Source organism: Octodon degus, unplaced genomic scaffold (genome assembly GCF_000260255.1).
Source record: "Octodon degus isolate 3935 unplaced genomic scaffold, OctDeg1.0 scaffold00368, whole genome shotgun sequence".
NCBI lineage: Eukaryota > Metazoa > Chordata > Mammalia > Rodentia > Octodontidae > Octodon > Octodon degus.
Window position 1 is genome coordinate 248,055 of NW_004524944.1, and position 17,864 is coordinate 265,918.

The window sequence follows — 17,864 nt, forward strand, 5'->3', positions numbered from 1 at the left end:
TCTCTCTCTCTCTCTCTCTCTCTCTCTCTCTCTCTCTCTCTCTCTCTCTCGTATTTAGTCCAAATATATTTGTCTAATATCTACAAAGTATGAACTATGAACTACTGGGCTACTAAATTTCATAAATATCACTGCAGTGGTAAAGTAGAAAATAAACATTTGGCGAAATTCAAAACATTTTTGCTTTGTCTCTCAGTTAGTTTATTCTCATTGCTGAGACAAAGTATGCAATGCCCAAAATTAAGGAAAGAAAGGCTTATTTAGGATCACAGTTAGTGGAGGTTTTAGTGTATACTTGGATGGCTCTAAGGCAGACTGGTACACGGCAGGAGGCAGCTATTCATGGTGGCAGACAAACAGCAAAGAGCAAAGAGAGGAGCAGCTACTGCAGCAGCCAGCATGTCCCTCTCTTCTGTTTATATTGTATTTATCCTTCTAGGCCAGGGCTAGTGCGGCACTCACACCCATAATCCCAGCATTGGATCATGAATTAGTCAAAACTGTAGAAGCCAGCCCCAGCATGAAGATTTAGGGGGACAACTAGACACAAACTGTAACATGTTGCTTTCTGTTTTGGTCATGTCTTTGACATCATTTGTAAAGGCCAAGGAGTGAAATCAACTGAAACCACAGGACACTGCAGGAATGATCGATGTATATTTTAGTCTCCGTGGCTTTTTTGCGGAGTTTGGATCAGACTAGAAAGGTGTACTCAAAACAAAAATCCATAAATTCTTTCCCTTTTCCCAAACTAAATACAAGATTGAGGTGGTGGTGTGCATGTTTTACATGCATGAATGTATTTAATTTCTAAAGCCTTTTTTTCTTCATAAAAGTAGTGAGATCATTACATGTTTTGTTTTCTGCTATAAAAAAAAAAACTTCTGAAAAATGTATGACTAGTGTTTTATGCATGAGAAACCATCAGAAAGATCGGAAGAAAGCTCTCAGTGGAGCCTGGCTCCTAGAGGGGATCCATTTTGGAAGGATACTTCCAATAATAACTAACATTTATGAAGTATTTACTGTACTCTAATAATACATAACACTTATACTCCAATAATACATAACCCTTGCTATGCATGAGGCATCCCACTAGTCATTTTATATGCATCAGCACTTTAATATTTGTATCTTGCAAATGAAAGAACTGAGGGTAAAAATCATAGAGTAGTGACTGAAGTAAATTCAAAGTAAGGTATATGTGACTGTCCTAGAATTTCACTGTTACCCTCCATGGCACCAAGAGTTTGGCCTCTGCAAAACTTCTAGAGCCCATTTCACACCTGCCATTTCTATTTTTTTAATTATGATTTTCTTTTATTTTGAGGAGTAAATACAAGATCAAGAAAAAATGCCATTTCTATTAACAGTACTGAAGTTCAGATTTTCTGTGTGCATATGTAAGCTTAAAGACCTCTTAATTGTTCTCTTGCCACCATATTCTTCTTCCTCCAATCTATCACTGTGTCCTGAATTATCTTCTTAGACTCTGAGTGGCATAGCAAAAAGAATTTTGAATCTGAGTTTAGATCAGAGTTCAAGCCTCACCCTTCTGTGTAACCTGGGAAAGTTACTGTTATGGTTTAGATCTATAATATCCCCTGAAGATTCTGTGTTTAGAGGTCAAGCTTTAAGAAAGGAATCAGACCATTGGGTCTTTCTTACTTTTTTCATTACTCAGACAAAATACCCAACGACAAAAATTAAGGAAGAAAAGTATCTCAGTTATGCTTCTCTCGTTGTTGGGACAAATACCTGACACGCAAAATGCAGGAAGGAAAGGATTATTTATCTGACAGTTTGTAGAGGTTTCATTTCATAAGCAGCTGGCCCAAAGCAAGGTAGTATGGTAGAGGGGCAAGAGTTCTTGCTGGTGAAATACAGAAAAAGCAACAAGAGCTAAAGTCATGGAGAGTAAGCCTCTTTTCCTCCCTTGTATTATAAGTAGGCTACCCTGGCCCAGGTATAGCCTTCACATCATCTCCATGCCCTCCTCTTGCCCAGGCTGAGGATTTTACAAAATGAGGACCTGGGATCCCTGCAGAATTTCTTAATTAAGATTCTAAACTCAAGTTGACATAATGTATCAATCAGTATAACCCACCAGTTGTCAACTGGGCAATCAAACACATTTCTTTAAACCAATTTCCAGATACAAAGACATGTTTACTCTTATTTCATAACTTGGACATTGTAACACAGATTTAATAATCCTTATGAACCTTAAGAACCATAACATTCTGTGCCTGTCCTCCAAAGACTTATGAGCATCATTTATGCAAAAGGCATTTAGTCCATCTCTAAGAGTTGCCCAAGTCCCAACAATTTCAGCACTGCTCAACAGTCCAAGTCCCAAGTTTCCTCCAAGACCTAAGGCAAATTCTTAGCTGTGAGGCCCTGTACAAATGAAAAGTTAAACACTTCCAATGTTCGATGGCATAAGATAAACATTTTCATTCCAAAGGTTACTAACAGGGAGACAAAGGATTTGGAAGTCCAAAATCTAGCAGGGCAAATGGTAAGTCCTGCAGATCCATGTGCATAATCTGTGGCAATCTGTGGCAAGTTATGAGCTCCAAAAATCTTAGGTGGCTCTGCATCTATGGCAGTTCTGTTGGTTGGAGCTCCCACAGCTTCTTTCTTGTTCTGGCTTTGCTCCCTCCTTGCAGGTTTCCTTAGATGATCCACATTCCTGGATTTTCCAAACCTCTGGGGTCTTCATTGCATCTTTGGCTTTACCCTCACAGCTTTTCACGTTGCCCTCTGAAGGGCACACTGCCTGCTCTGCCAGGCCTTCTTAAGTCAGGGTGGAAGCTGCCATAATCCTACAGTTCTTGCATTTGGCAAGTGTGTAATACCAGAGTCATGTCTGCTGCAAACTGGAACAGTAGCCAGGCTTTTCTCCCTTTTGTAGAGGTCCAGTGCCTACCTCACTAAGCACTCTGAATCCAGTTCTGAAGAACAAATTCTCTATGCTCCTCGCTTTCTAGAATGTGGTGCACCACTGCCATTCTGGAACATGGTCCTCTGCAGCTTTCTTCTCAAAGCAATGTCTTTCATTTTTGCAGTTTTTAGGCTGCAAAGGTGGAGACTTGTTGTTTCTTATGATGCCTTGAGGCCATTTTTTCTATTCTCCTGTTCCTTCTCAGCTATCAAGATCTCCTCTGTTCCCCCGTTCTGCAAAAAAAGAAAAAAAAAAAAAAAAAAAAAAGATCTCCTCTGCTCTTTGTAGACCACACATCTACTGGCACTTCCTTTTTGGCCAAACTCAAAACATTTTAAATCATTCTGGTGGGCTCAAAGCTCTTAATTCTCCACGTAGATCTGGCTAAAAGCCCCCAAAGTAGCCATGCTACAGCCTTAACATTCAACTGCATTAAAATATCTTCTGCCAGATGAATTAATCTTCCATCCTTAATCTTAGGCTCAGGCAAAGTCTCCAGACATGAGCAAAATGCAGATCAATTTCTTGCAAAGCCATGACATACATCATCTGGAGTCCAATTGCCAGCGCAGTCCTCTCAGCAGAAATATCCCAAGAATTGTCCTCACCAGTAACATTTCTGTCAGCCTTCTGGTCTTCTGAGCTCTGACCAGAAGGCATTCTGGTTAGATTACGGAACAGCCTAGGCATTCATTATTTTTTCAAGTAACATCTCCAAAGCTTTCCAAACTCTTCCCCAAAGTGATTCCCAAAGGCTCTTGAACCATATGGTCACGTATAATCACAGGAATGACCCCATTTTTCTAGTAACAAATTCTCTTACTTTTCTCATTGCTGAGACAAAATACCCTATGCCCAAAGTTAAGGAAAAAGGTGTATTTAGCTCACAGTTTTAAGAAGTTTCAGTTCCTAATCAGCTGGCTCCAAAGCAAGATGGCATGGCAAAGTCAATAGTTTATTGGGGTGGAAGACAGCAAAAGCAATAACAGCAAAGAAGGGAGGAGAGCAAGCCCCTTTTCATCCCTTGTATTATAAGCCTACTCCAGGGTAGGTGTAGCATTCATCTCCTCCTCTTGCACAGGCTGAAGATATTTACAAAGTCAGGACTCTAGCCCCCTGCTGAGTCATTTACATAAACTTCTAAACTTCTCAAGTAGACACAATATATCAACTATTACAGGAGCATTATTCTCATTAGCAGATTAATTCACTAATGAGTCCATAGTTGAGTGTATTGTTATGAAGCTGGGTTGGTCAGAAGGGGCAATTTCCTGGGCACCTGACACTTACTTGCTGCCTCCTGACCACCATGATGCAAACAGCTTCTCATACACCATGTCCATCTGCCATGCGATTTCTCTCTTGGAGCCTGGTGACCAAGGCCTATAGCCATGACCCCAAATAAACCTGTCTTCCTTTAAGTTGTGGGTATCAGGCATTGTATCCCAGCAAAGAGGAAGTGACTAAGACAGTTACTTATCTTGTTTGTGCTTGGACTTATGTATAAAACATAAATGATTTTATCACCCTCACAATTGTACAGTGATAACTTAGTTGCCAAAAGGCTCCACACTCCAACTTTCCACTACTTGAACAGCAAAGTTCGAAAACGTCTGCTTGGTGTTTGGTGTTTGTAACTTTGCTTGATGGTCCATCAGAGGTGTGCCTTAGGGGCTGGGGAGATAGCTCAATAGAATAAGTGCTTGCCTGGCAAGTGCAAGGGCCTGAGTTCAATCCCTGGTTCCACAAAAAAGAAAAGAAAAGAAAAAAAAAATCTGCCTTGAAAAAAAAAGAAGGCCAAGAGCCAGTCCCATGTAGCATCTTGCCCAGCACACAAACGACTTCAGCCTAAGCACTGCTCTCACCAGTCAACTGCTAGAGTTTCAACATTAACATTCACCACTGTGGGTTTTGTTTTTTTTACTTTATTTTCATAAAATATCATAACCATAGGACCAAAGAAAATTAGTGATACCAGTAGTAAAGCTAAGAGGACAACTGAGAGCCATGATAGAAGCTGAATTAGATAGAAATATTATAGGCAGTCAGATAGGGTCAAGCCCTCAAGGAGACAGCATAGAAGACAAGATACCTTGCAACTATGAGAGAGATGGATCTTCCTGCTGTGGGCCGGAGCTAGAGACCAAAGATGGAACAAATGCTTTCCTCCCTAAAGATAAGCATCTGGGATTGATCATCACCTTGAGGAAGCTAGGAAGAGTCACTAATCCAACCACTACCAGGTTGCTACTGGATAAACTGTTCTATATTCATGCCTGCTTTCTATGTGACTCGCTTCCCCATTTAGTCCTGGATTTAATCAATTTTACCTGAGCAATGGTGCTTGTAACCTTGTTGGTTGACCAGAGTTTTGTCCCACCTCATGCTCACCTAAGCAAGTTCCCATGTTCGCCACCTTAGACCCACCTCACCTCATGGTTTACTCTATAAAACTTCCTGGAAGAGACAGCTTCCTGAGGTAACCAGCTCAGTTCACCCTCCTGTCCCTCTCTCAGACAGAAGCTTTCTTTCCCCAGTAAATATATTCTGCTCTTAACCTCCATTGCTCTTAAAATTCATTTTAGAGAACACACACTCGGCCCAGGAATCTTTCAGGTTGGGAGTTGCATTTTCCTATATCAATAGAGTTAAAGAAAGAAGTCCAGGGCCAGGGAGGTAGCTCAGTGGCTTAAGCGCCTGCCTGATAAGTGAAAGGTCCTGATTATGATTTCCAGTACAAAAAAAAAAAGAAAAAAAATTACTGTGTAATCTCTTAAAGTACTGAAAAACTAAATTTGGGCCTCAGAACCCAAATAATGGTTTTCCATTATTTCTTATGGATATAATGTTCAGTTCTCAAATTTTTCAGTGTTTGAATACGAATTACTTTTAAAAATTTAATTATTTTTCAAGATCTTTTGTTTTGTTTTGTTTTGTTTTTTGTACCAGGAATTGAAGTCAGGTCCTTGAGCTTGCCAGGCAGGCACTTGTGCCACTGAGTTATCTTCCCAGCTTGAACACGAATTTAAAACAAATTGAGTTTGATAATTGAGGCATCTAAATTAGATTTCATGTATAAAAGCGCTAAGTACAGTACCTTCCTGTAGTAGACACTCCATGTATCTGCATTTCCTTCTCTCCCATAACTGGAAATAAAAATCAGAGATTATCCTCCACTATATGGGAGCTTATCTTGGTGATAAGGGCTCTCAGCCCTTAGTCTTAATCTCTGTTTCTAGGACTTTTCCTTCTTTCTTTTTTCTCTTTCTTTCTTTCTTTCTTTCTTTCTTTCTTTTTTTTTTTAATGAATTTTAGGGCAGGGTCTACAGGGTGTACAGGTCTCACTACGTAGATCAGACTTGTAGTGATTCTTCTCAATGGCCGTCTCAGTGCACCCCAGGGGTGGAGCTGGCACAGCATGCTGGGGATTGAACTCTCGCCCCATCCCTGCACCTGTGTAAGCAGGCACTTTAGTCTGCTGAGTTATTTGGCCAGCCCTGCCTTTTCTTTATTTACCTTGTTCATTCCCATCCTCGAATACATTTTCCCCACTGTTTTGGTTACTGAAACTACCTTTTATTTTTATTGCCATATTGCTATTGGAAACAACAGTAGCATTTTACTCTCCTGCTACATTTAAAATACTTCACTGTTTTCTTGAAGTGATGGAGAAAAGATTTATTTAGATTATTAAGGGGAGTTTTTAGAGAAGAAAATAAATGGTTCTAAAATAAGGCTTTAAAAGAAATTTCAAGATGGAAATATAGCTCAGGCAAGATAGCACAGTGGTCTAAAGCACCTGGTTAGTCAACCTTAGGCAGGTGCAGGGGACCACAGTTTGATCCCCAACACCACTTGACATGCCAGCAGTGCCCTCAGGGCAGGCTGAGGCAGCAAAAAAAAGGTCTTTTATTTTTTAAAGAGCACAAAATAGGGGCTGGGGAGATGGATCAGTAGAATAAGCGATCCTCTGGCAAGTGCAAGGGCCTGAGTTCAATCCTCGGTTCCAGGGGAGGGGGGAGGGAGCACAAAATGGCTTAAAAAATACATAATTTCATTAAAAAGTAATAGAAATTTGACAATGGTTGTTGTATTGCATGTTATCTTCAAATCAGTTGTTTAGATTGCCAAAACAACTAAAATTGTTTTTAAGAAAGTTGTAAGAAATTAAAAAGAACAATTTTTTTAAATTAAGCATTAACTTCTCTTTTAAATTGCCTTTTTATATCTTTATTTTATTGGATACAGGTTCTCACTACACAGTTCAGACTCATAGTGATCCTCCTGCCTCAGTCTCCCTTGTACTAGAATTACAAGCGTTACGCCACCATGCCCAAAACAGGTCCTTGTACTTGCCGTTCTTAGATCATTAAGCTATCTCCCCAGCCCTGAAATCACCTTTTTTTTTGCTGGCTCAGCCTGCCCTGAGGGCACTGCTGGCATGTCAAGTGGTGTTGGGGATCAAACTGTGGTCCCCTGCACCTGCCTAAGGTTGACTAACCAGGTGCTTTAGACCACTGAGCTATCTTGCCTGAGCTATATTTCCATCTTGAAATTTCTTTTAAAGCCTTATTTTAGAACCATTTATTTTCTTCTCTAAAAACTCCCCTTAATAATCTAAATAAATCTTTTCTCCATCACTTCAAGAAAACAGTGAAGTATTTTAAATGTAGCAGGAGAGTAAAATGCTACTGTTGTTTCCAATAGCAATATGGCAAAATGGTTAAGAATCATGAGGATTTGAAACAGATAATCTTGAATTTGCATTTTACTTTGCCATGTACTGACTTGTGCTCCTTCTCATAAATCAATTATGCCATGTATAAATTTGGGATAATTAATGTCCTTACTTTGTAAGATTAATGTGAATATTAAATATGAAGATGAAAGTGCTTAGCAAGAAGTCCTATTCAGTGAAATCAGCAAATATTTGTTAGAGCTGCCAGTGGGACAGCTCAGCAGACTAAAGGGCCTGCTGATACAAGCTTAAGCAAGCTTGGGGACTGCAGTGGGAACCCTGGTACAATATGCTGTGCCAGCCCCGCCCCCAGGGAGGGTTGAGCTGACCAGAGTCTGGGTGAGGTGGGGCACGCTTGTAATCCCAATTTTGGGGAGGCTGAAAGCAGGAGGATAATGAGTCCGAGCTGTGTAGTGAGACCCTGCAATAACCAAATACTATATATATATATATATATATATATATATATATAACTTGCTACTATATATAGAACTTGCTAATCATTTTTTTGGCGGAACTGGGGATTGAACTCAGGTCCTTGCTCTTGCCAGGCAAGCACCTATTCTACTGAGCTATTTCCTTGGCCCCCTTGCTAGTCTTTTCATTACTAAAAGGCTTAATTTAGACCCCAAAGAGCTAGGAGGTTTAGAAGTGAATGTGTTCAAATTCCTAGAACTTTTCATGATGAGATTGGGAAATGAAACTCTCAACCTGAGATACTTGGGTCTGGGCCAGGGTGATAGTTCAGTGGCCTAAGTGCCTGCCTGGCAAATGCAAGGATACAGGTTTGATCCTGTACTGCATACAGTGCCGCTGCTGTGCAGTACTGGTCAAAGAACCAGGTATGGTGTCCCATGCCTACAATCAGAGCTGGGGAGGCTGAGATAGGAGGATCACTATAAGTCTGAGCTGTGTATGAGAGCCTGTATCAAATACATAAATAAATAAATGATTAAAAAATTTTTTTGAATGGGCTCGGGAGATAGCTGAGTAGAATAAGTGCTTGCCTGGCAAGCGCAAGAGCCTGAGTTCAATTCCTGGTTCTGCAAAAAAAAAAAAAAAGAAAAAAAATTGTTGAAAGATACCTGGGTCAAGTTTGTGTTCTGTAAAACAGAAGAATTAATTTTAGGAACAATGGAGGTTAAGAGCAGAATATATTTATCAGGGGAAAAGAAAGTTCCTGTCTGATAGGACAGAATGGGGACCCAAATTGGTTGCCAGGGACACTGTCTTTTCTAGGGATTTTTATTGAGTAAAACAATGAGGTGAGGTGGTCTATAGTGTGAAACACAGGAACTCACACACCAGGTGGGACAAAACTATGTCCAGCACGACTGCTCAGGTAATGTGGATTCAATCCAACACTAAAAGGGGAACAAAGTCATGTAGGGAGCGGACATGAATACAGAACAGGAGCTTTTCCTGTAGGGAGTTGAGTCAGTGACTCTCAGGCTTCAAGGTGATTGATACCTACTTAGAGTATCAATCCCTTCCGTCCATCCCTGGGGAAGTAAGTGGCCACACTGTTTCCTCCTTTGTCCTGAGGTTTGACCCACAGACGCAGTGTCTGTCTCTCCCATAGCTGCAAAGTCATCTTGTCTTTTATATTGTCTCCTTGGAGGGCCCAGCCCTGTCTGACTGCCTGGAATATTTCTGTCTAACTCAGCTGCCTACAACAATGCCACAATCCATTCATGCCCTTCCTTATTTTTTGGCCTCCTTTGTCCTTTCTCTTGACCAATTCTTATGTCTTATTTTAGTTTCCTAAATATTTTAAATGGAGATTACAGGATGACACCAAAACATTTTGAGATAGTCACAAGATAGCTCAGTGGTCTAAAGTGCCTGCTCAGGCAAGTTTAGGCAGGTGCAGGGGACCAAGGTTCAATCCCTGGCACCACATGCTGCACTAGCCCCACATTTAGAGTGGGCTGAGCTGGCCTAAATAAATAAATAAATAAATAAATATAAACAAAATAAAATAAAATATAGCAACCATACAGCATGTATGTTGAATAAATTCTAAAAGGCAAATTATTAAAAATCTATTGGTTTTTCTACAAAATTATTGCATATATATATATATTTTTTCTTTTGAGATCTCTATCCCTTCTCTCCCAAAACAACTGCTTGACTTAAAATCTTAAATGAGTATTTTTTAGCAGACTAACTTCACTTAAATCACCGAATGAGTTCTATCTATATTTGAATCATCAGTCACATCGATTATTCATGAGTTAACGACATAGTTCCAGCTTGCGGGGTAGAAAAACCTATAATGAATTCTATGGTCTTGGGTAATGGCTATGATTCTACATACTGTAATATCTTTCTTAAACTGAATGATTCAGATAATCAACGGAATACTTCACCTTGTTAGGAGACAAATTTAGAGCAACTCTTTTCATATTATAATTTCACCTTGAATTCACTTACAGACTTGTTAAGAATAAAAACATTCAACATAACCAAGGTCAGTAAGCCTGAATCAATTATCACAGCATATTATTTGTGCTAATGTATTTACATAGCAAGCTCTCTCCTACTGAAGTACTTGTGAAGGTTAGAGACTGCTTTTCATTTCAGAATAAAAGAGCTCCCATCCACCCACACTCAAGACTACAGCAGTAATGGATTATTATTATTCGTGACAGTCTATGCTAATTCATTGACTTTTAAATGCATAGAAGTTAGAGACAATGAAATGAAGAATTTTATGTTCTCTGAATTTATCCTTATTGGTCATACTAGAAGCCTTCAACTAAGACCCATATATTTTATAGGAAGTGTATTCTAGCAAGACTTTTGGATGCATTCATAATGATCATCATTTATACAGCGCTTTCAAAACATAAAAATAAAACATAAACAGTAATATTTTTAAAGATCCTATCTTTATGCTTTAAGAAGTTAAAATTGGACTCTCAAAAATCTCAGAGATCAGTAGCACACATTCATTTATTTATGCACAATGTCATTCTTTTGACAAATATTTTTTGAGGACCTACCATGCACTAGATACTGTTATGAGTGTTAAGAGAAAATAAAGATAAATGGGAAATTTTTCCTCCCATAAAAGAGATTATATTTTCTGGTTTTCAGATTTTTTTTACACACAAGTTACATTATTTTGAAATGCCACTTTTATGATATACTATACTTGGTTTCTTGTCTATTCTCTTTCACAGATATATCAAATCTTTCCACTAACACCCTGTGTATGTTACATTTGGAAATTTATCTCATTAGTCCACTTCCAATTTTTGTTTGGTTATTGACAGCATGTGCATGCATATAAATCTCAAGAGCAAATTTTGAAGTTCTAAAATATTTAATTGGAATTTTTCTTGAAGTTATCTTAAATCAATAAATGAAAAAACCATATTGACAATATAATTTTTCAATACAAAACATTATTTCTTTTGTCTATTTTTTATTTGTGTATTTTCTAGTCAATTTTTTTTTAGTAGTATGCTTGCCATACATAATGATCACATTCATCATGGGGAGTTTATACCAGAACATAATGTATGTTTATTCTTTTTTTTTCCATTCCCTTCCCTGCAGCCCTCTTTTCTTCCCCCTTCACAAAAGACACACAAGTTTAAATAGTACATGTTTCTCTTGTGTGGGAAACCCACAGGGTAAGTAAGGAGAAAAATGGAAGACAGATATTGGGAAGGAGGAAGAACTTGTTCAGATGGGAAGGATAGGGAGGAAGAAGGGAAGGGAAAAGGATTTTTTAAAAAAAGACAAAAATGAAAACATCTCTTCTTTATCTACTCATTCACAATTATTCGTTGATGCAGTTTTCCTCATAAGATTTCTTACATTATTTCAAATTTTGAATTGCACCCTTTTAAAATAATTTTTCATCAGCAATAGCTATTGTTTTCTTAATACTTAGAATTTGGACTTGTTGCTAAATTTCTTAAATAGTTTTTACTTTTAGGAAAACTATTTTAATTTATCAATTATGATGTCCTGGTTTCTTCCTGTTCAATACTTGTGTTTTTTACTCTTTTTTTTTTTTTCCTTGATTTTTGCCAAGTTAGAACTGCTGCTACTCAAGAGCATTTCATACCAAGTATTTCCACTTACCTATAAAAACTGAACTCTGATCCAGGAAGATTCTTAGAAAGATTCTTTCTTTTTCCTTACCCCACATGGATAAATATCCTTTATCCATGTTTTCATAATACTCTAGCCCAGATACATTATTGTGTGAAACACAAGGGAATGCCATTGTTTATGAACTCTATAAATCGGTCGACATTTCAGCTCTTGCAAATGCTGCTGTGAATGCTGATCTATGAGCATCCTTTCAAGATCCTATTTTGAATTGAATTTTAGCCAGAAGTGGATTTATTGCATCATATGATAATTGTTTTTATAGTTTTGAGGAAATACTATACTTTTTCCATCATCCCACCAGTTTACATTCTTATCAACAGTATACAAATATTCCAATGTCTATACATCCTTCTTAACATTATTTTCTTTACAGCAGAAACCTAAAGGGTCTGAAGTTGTATCTCCCTGTAGTTCTGATTTGTGTTTTCATAATAATGATTCTGAACATTTTTCATATACTTGTGACAGTTTCATATCTTCTTTAGAGAAATATTTATTCGAAAGTTTTTGGTATACTTGTGATCAGGTTGTTTTAAGTTGTCTGTGTTTTTGTCGTTATAACCTTCAAAGGGAAGCTATCCATTTGGATATGAATGTTTTAGAAAATTGTTGTAGTTACTGAGGACTTTGTGTACTATTTCAGAAAAATCAGACTTCAGGGCTGGGGAGATGGCTCAGTGGAATAAGTGCTTGCCTGGCAAGCGCAGGGGCCTGCGTTCAATCCCCGGTTCTGCAAAAAAAAAAAAAAAGAAAAGAAAAGAAAAGAAAAGAAAAGAAAAGAAAAGAAAAGAAAAAAAAGATCAGGCTTCACATTTAGCCACTCACTACCACTATGCAATTCTAAAATGCCAACTTTAATGAACTGTTATTTGATAAGTCAGTACAGCTTGTTTGTTCATTCGAAGGTAAGGTTATCACGGATGAGTTACTAAAAATCTTTGTTATGTAGACTGTATAAAATCGAGTGTAGAAAAATTTAATCTGCTTTTATAGTGACTGCTCATCCATAGTACAAAGGGGGTGCATACAAAGATCTGATTATGCAGATGTTCTAGTGAAGATTTTTTTTAAATAGAACTGTATATACTGCTGGGGACAGATAGCTTAGTTTTCTCATTATGTTTTTAAACTAATGTATGCCATAGCACATTTTTTCATCAGTGTACAATATCAAGGAAAAAAGAATTTTTGAAGGATTGAAGTGGGACTTGTTTTTTCTCATAATGAAGTATAATGTAAGAGTTCAATTTTCAGATTAATGAGCTTTCAGAATAAAGAATATTTATAATATACACTATTATATGTGACATTTCTAATTGAATAATGTTTGAGGAAATTTTTATTTTAGAAAGAAACAAGTTTCTGTTTTTGATAAGAAAACTATTTTCTCTGGATGATGTTTCTGGATGGCCCTTTAACTCAGCTTCACAAAGTAAAGCTGTGAAGTCTTCTACCAAGGATGATCACACTGATAATGATGCCATTTAAAAAGACGGGTGCCTCCCTTAACAATGTATTCTGCATTACTAGCCAGATGTGTCACATGCACATGAAAGAGTTAAAATGATCCAATATCACACCACATTTTATATTAGGAGGAAGACTTTTGATGAAAAAAAAAGGAAAGGAAGGGGAAAGGAAGTAAAGAAGGGAATAAGGGAGGGTAGGCTCCTCTCAGGTATGCTCAACTTCAGAGCTGAAGTATCCTTTGCACTTCATTTGAGTCACAGTTTCACAGTTACCATTCTCTCTGACATACTAATTAAGAGAAGTGCATGTTGATAGCAGCATAAATTTCTTCCAACCTTCAGGTTTTTTGAAAATAGCAGTTAATGGGTAGAATTCTCACTGTGACTAACTCTGTATATTGATATCTATGAGCTAAGTAAGTACACTGAAGACAGTAACATGTAATACTAAAACCATGCTTGAAATACCTGTCATCTTGGTCTTCTAAATGGGTACCATTTCTTTTTTTAATTTTTATTTCTTTTTTTACTTTTTTATTTTTTTGGCAGTACCAGGGATTGAACTCAGGACCTTGCGCTTGCCAGGCATCTCCCCGATCCCTGTGTACCATTTCTTTTTTTTTTTTTAATTTCTTTTTCCAAAATTTTATTGATAAACAGATAGCAATGAGACAGTTTCAAATCAAATCGGAAGTACAGATTCAACAAATAACACACTGCATATATTCTTCTTAGTGGTTAATTGCTGTACAAGATGCGGACTTGAGATCCTATTTACAAACATCATTAGAACAAATTATTCTATTCATTCTGTGTACCATTTCTAATGTCAAATCAATTATTACTATACTCTCTTTAAAGTAAATTTTTTAAAAAGGTAATAAAAGAAAATGAGAGATAAGAACAAAAACTTTAAGATTTCTTGGAAGCATGTGATAATACTCAATCATATGCCCCATCTTGCATAACTATATCCGTTAATCTGAGCAACATATTTGATGATGAAAATAGATAGCATATCAATCACTGTAGGTAAAAAAAAATTTCTTTCAACTTATGCAGACTTTTACATATAACTGAACATTTAACAAAAATATATAAGCAATTCCAAATTATAAATACACATTCAATTTTATGTTCCATATCTTCCCTACTGCTTATCAGTACAGAAATTTTGTCTTCAAATGTGAGAAAATAGTCCCTCATCTTAAAAAAAAAGGTTCCTCACTATACTTAGACTTTGTATGTGACCTAGGAAAAACTGAGCTTGATGCTTTGGTGACAGAATTTAAATCCTAAATACTGTATGTAATCAGGTTCTAAGGAAATGGTTCTAAAAAAGAAAAAAAAAAGGATAAACTTTACCATGCTGATACATGAAATCAACTTATAAATGTCCAAATCCTTGAAACTAGTTTTCAATAATAACCGTTTTGTTTTTGTTTCCAGCGTTCCAGCGGTGGGCTTGCCATTCCCTTGTGTGCATTCCAAGGGACTGTGTCTCTCCATGCACCTACAGGGAAAACCCTCTCTCTTTCTACATATGAAGTAAGTGCAGAAGGTCAAAAAATAACCCCAGCTTCTAAGAAAATAGAAGTCTACCGATCTAAAAGTGTTGGCCATGAACCAAACCCAGAGGATTCTCCGTCAACATTTGCAGACACCAATGTGAAAATACACTTGGAGGTTCTTGAAATTTGTGACAATGAAGAGGCCTTGGACACTGTTTCAATTATTAGCAACATCAGCCAGTCTTCTACACAAGTCAGATCACCCTCACTACGCTACTCACGGAAAGAAAACAGATTTGTTTCATGTGAGTTAGGGGAAACAGCCTCATACTCTCTCTTTTTACCCACAAGTAATCCTGATGGTGACATCAACATCTCCATTCCAGACACTGTTGAAGCACACAGACAGAACAGTAAGAGGCAACATCAAGAAAAGTATGGCTACCAGGAAGAAATCCAGATGTTAAACAAAGCCTACAAGAAACGAGAGGAAGAAAACAAGAGTAATTAGTGATCATTTAGTCCATTAGAAGCAAAAATAGCTCTGCAACTTCAAACTGCAGAACAACTTTCTTTGAGACTGATTTCCTTTTATTTCTTGGTTTATATAAGCTTTACTAATTTACCACTTAATTATTTTTGGTGTGAAGAGTTCAAACTACTGTCGACACTAAGTGCATTTGTATGTGCTGCCTAAAGATCGCACACTGTGGTAATTAAAATATTTTGTCTGTTATCCAGTTTCTATGAAGTCTTTTCTAAATTACATCTTGGCCTAGTTTACTATCTTTGCATATGTTTGTCAAAGGAATATAATGTTTCCATCATATGCTTCTATACTTAATGTTGGCTTTTACTGCAAGACAAAAAGGGGACATTTTCAGAATGGAAGAAATGTAGCAAAACTCCAAAGTTGTATTTGAAGAGGCTTGTCTAAATGTTGCTAGCGATATAAAGCTTAATCCAGTTACTGCTTCAACTTTGCATTGGTATCTAGAAAATATATATTTTTGTGTAAAATGAAAATTAGATACTAACTTGGAAATATGCATGCCTCAAATGTATAAGTAGTTGTTTTCTTAATTTTTATAAAATATAGTTTAATAGGTGGTTTCTCTTTTGCTTTCTCTTAAATTTTCCTTTCATCTTTTCAGTATGTCAAGATGGCCTTTAAGACAGATATGCTGTATGTTACAGGTAGAATTAGAAATATTATTTAAATCAAACACTGGGGCCAGGGAGATAGCTCAGTAGATTAAGCATGTGCAAGGGCCTGAATTCAATCCCATTTCTGCCAAAATCAATCAATCAATCAATCAATCAATCAAACATTACTGGAAAATTTTGTGTTAGCTTTCCCTTATTATAACAAATACTTGAGATTATCTGTTTGTAAAAAAGAAAATCTTGTTTAGTTCACAGGGTCAAAGTTTACAGTCCATGACTGATTGGCTCCATTGATCATGAAGGGTTGTGGCAAGTAGTTCATGGTGAAGTCAACCATTTGGCTCATGGTAATCCAAGAAGCAAAAGTAGAAGGGACCAATGTTTCACAATCCTCTTTGAAGATATGTGCCCAAAGACCAGCATGTCCTGCCTTCTAATGGCTCCATGCTTCCCACAACAGACCTTCCTGACCACCATAGCTCCATCACAGGAGTCTTCAAGATCCAATCTATAGCAATGACTTAATTTATGCTTGCTTCTAGAATTGTTTTATTTGAATGGAAACTGAAGGAAAATATTGTCAGATTACATCCTGAGAGGTGGATCTAACTTCAGTAACAATCTTCTGGATAAAGCAGAGGAAAATCCTCTAATCTTAAAACAAAAATGTCTATTCTTAAAGATGCAGATTAGAACAATTTTCTTAGCTATTCCTGAAGCATAAAATGTATACTTCAAATGTTAGGTTTACATACTTGTTATTCCCAAAGATATGTGTTATCTGAAGTGAACAATGCCATATGTATTTTGTTAAATGATTGGAAAGTATACATTTTAAGATGTTTTAAGCATCTTGTACAGCAATTAACCACTAGGAGGAATGTATGCAATGTGTTAATTATTGAAACTGTCCTACCAATTTGGTTTGAAACTGTCTCATTGCTATTTGTTTCTCAATAAAATTATGGAAAAAAATAAAGTAAAGGGGAATATTTTGAGAGAAAAAAAGATGTTTTAAAATATATTACATTGTAAAAATATAAAGATTATCTTGTCAAAATATTAGTAACATATATTTCTAAAATTATAGTAATTTTTCTTCAAATTGCTTTATTTTAATCTTTCTGTAAACATATATTAAATGCTTCATTTAAATGTTTATTTTCCAAAATTACTGAACTGCTTATTTATATGGTCTTAGACTTTGTGTCCCCTTACCTCACACATATTTATTTAGAGATTGAAAATTGTTTTTCAGAATCATTGATTTTGATTGAATCAAAATTCTAAATTATTTCATGGGTTTTCAACAATGTTTCACCTGTAGAGGGTCTTTTAAGCTACTAAGAAAAACTATTTTCAAAATAATTATCTGTATTTTTTCAATTCTTGTATAATATTATCTAAATTTTGCAAGCAAATTAATGCTATTGTTTGAAATGTAAATCCCAAATAATGCATAGCATATAAATTCAAATTCAAGTTATAGTCTCACTCTAAATATGTTTTACTTTTAAATACTTTGTACTTTCAGAATTTATGACTTTTAATACAAGTGGATAAATTAGCCTGATATAAATAATTAACACAGGGCTGGGGAGATAGTTTGGTGATCTAAGTTCCTGCCTGGAAAGTACAAGGACCCTAGTTCGATTCCTGGTACCACATGCCGTGCTGGCCTCAGAACCAGGTGTGGTGGTGCATGCCAGTAATCTGAGCACTGGGGAGGCTGAGACAGGAGGATCACTAGGAGTCCAACCTGCATAGTGAGACCCTGTACCAAATAAATAAATATTTAAAAATAAATAAATACTTATTATGCCTAAGATGTTTGAAATGTAGTGAAATAGGGAGGTTAAGCTTGATAACGTAAATCGTTTGATAATAACAATAAGCTT

At 36.7% G+C, this 17,864-nt stretch overlaps 1 protein-coding gene across 1 annotated transcript in view; it reads left to right on the forward strand.

Annotated features, from left to right (window-relative positions):
• The window catches only part of Gpr149 (G protein-coupled receptor 149), an 81,929-nt gene extending 65,939 nt beyond the window's left edge, over positions 1-15,990 (forward strand). The window contains exon 4 of the mRNA XM_004648227.2: positions 14,738-15,990. Coding sequence (XP_004648284.1) covers positions 14,738-15,310 — 573 coding nt within the window. The 3' untranslated portion in view covers positions 15,311-15,990. The remainder of the gene's footprint in view (positions 1-14,737) is intronic.
• The last annotated feature ends 1,874 nt before the right edge of the window (positions 15,991-17,864 follow it).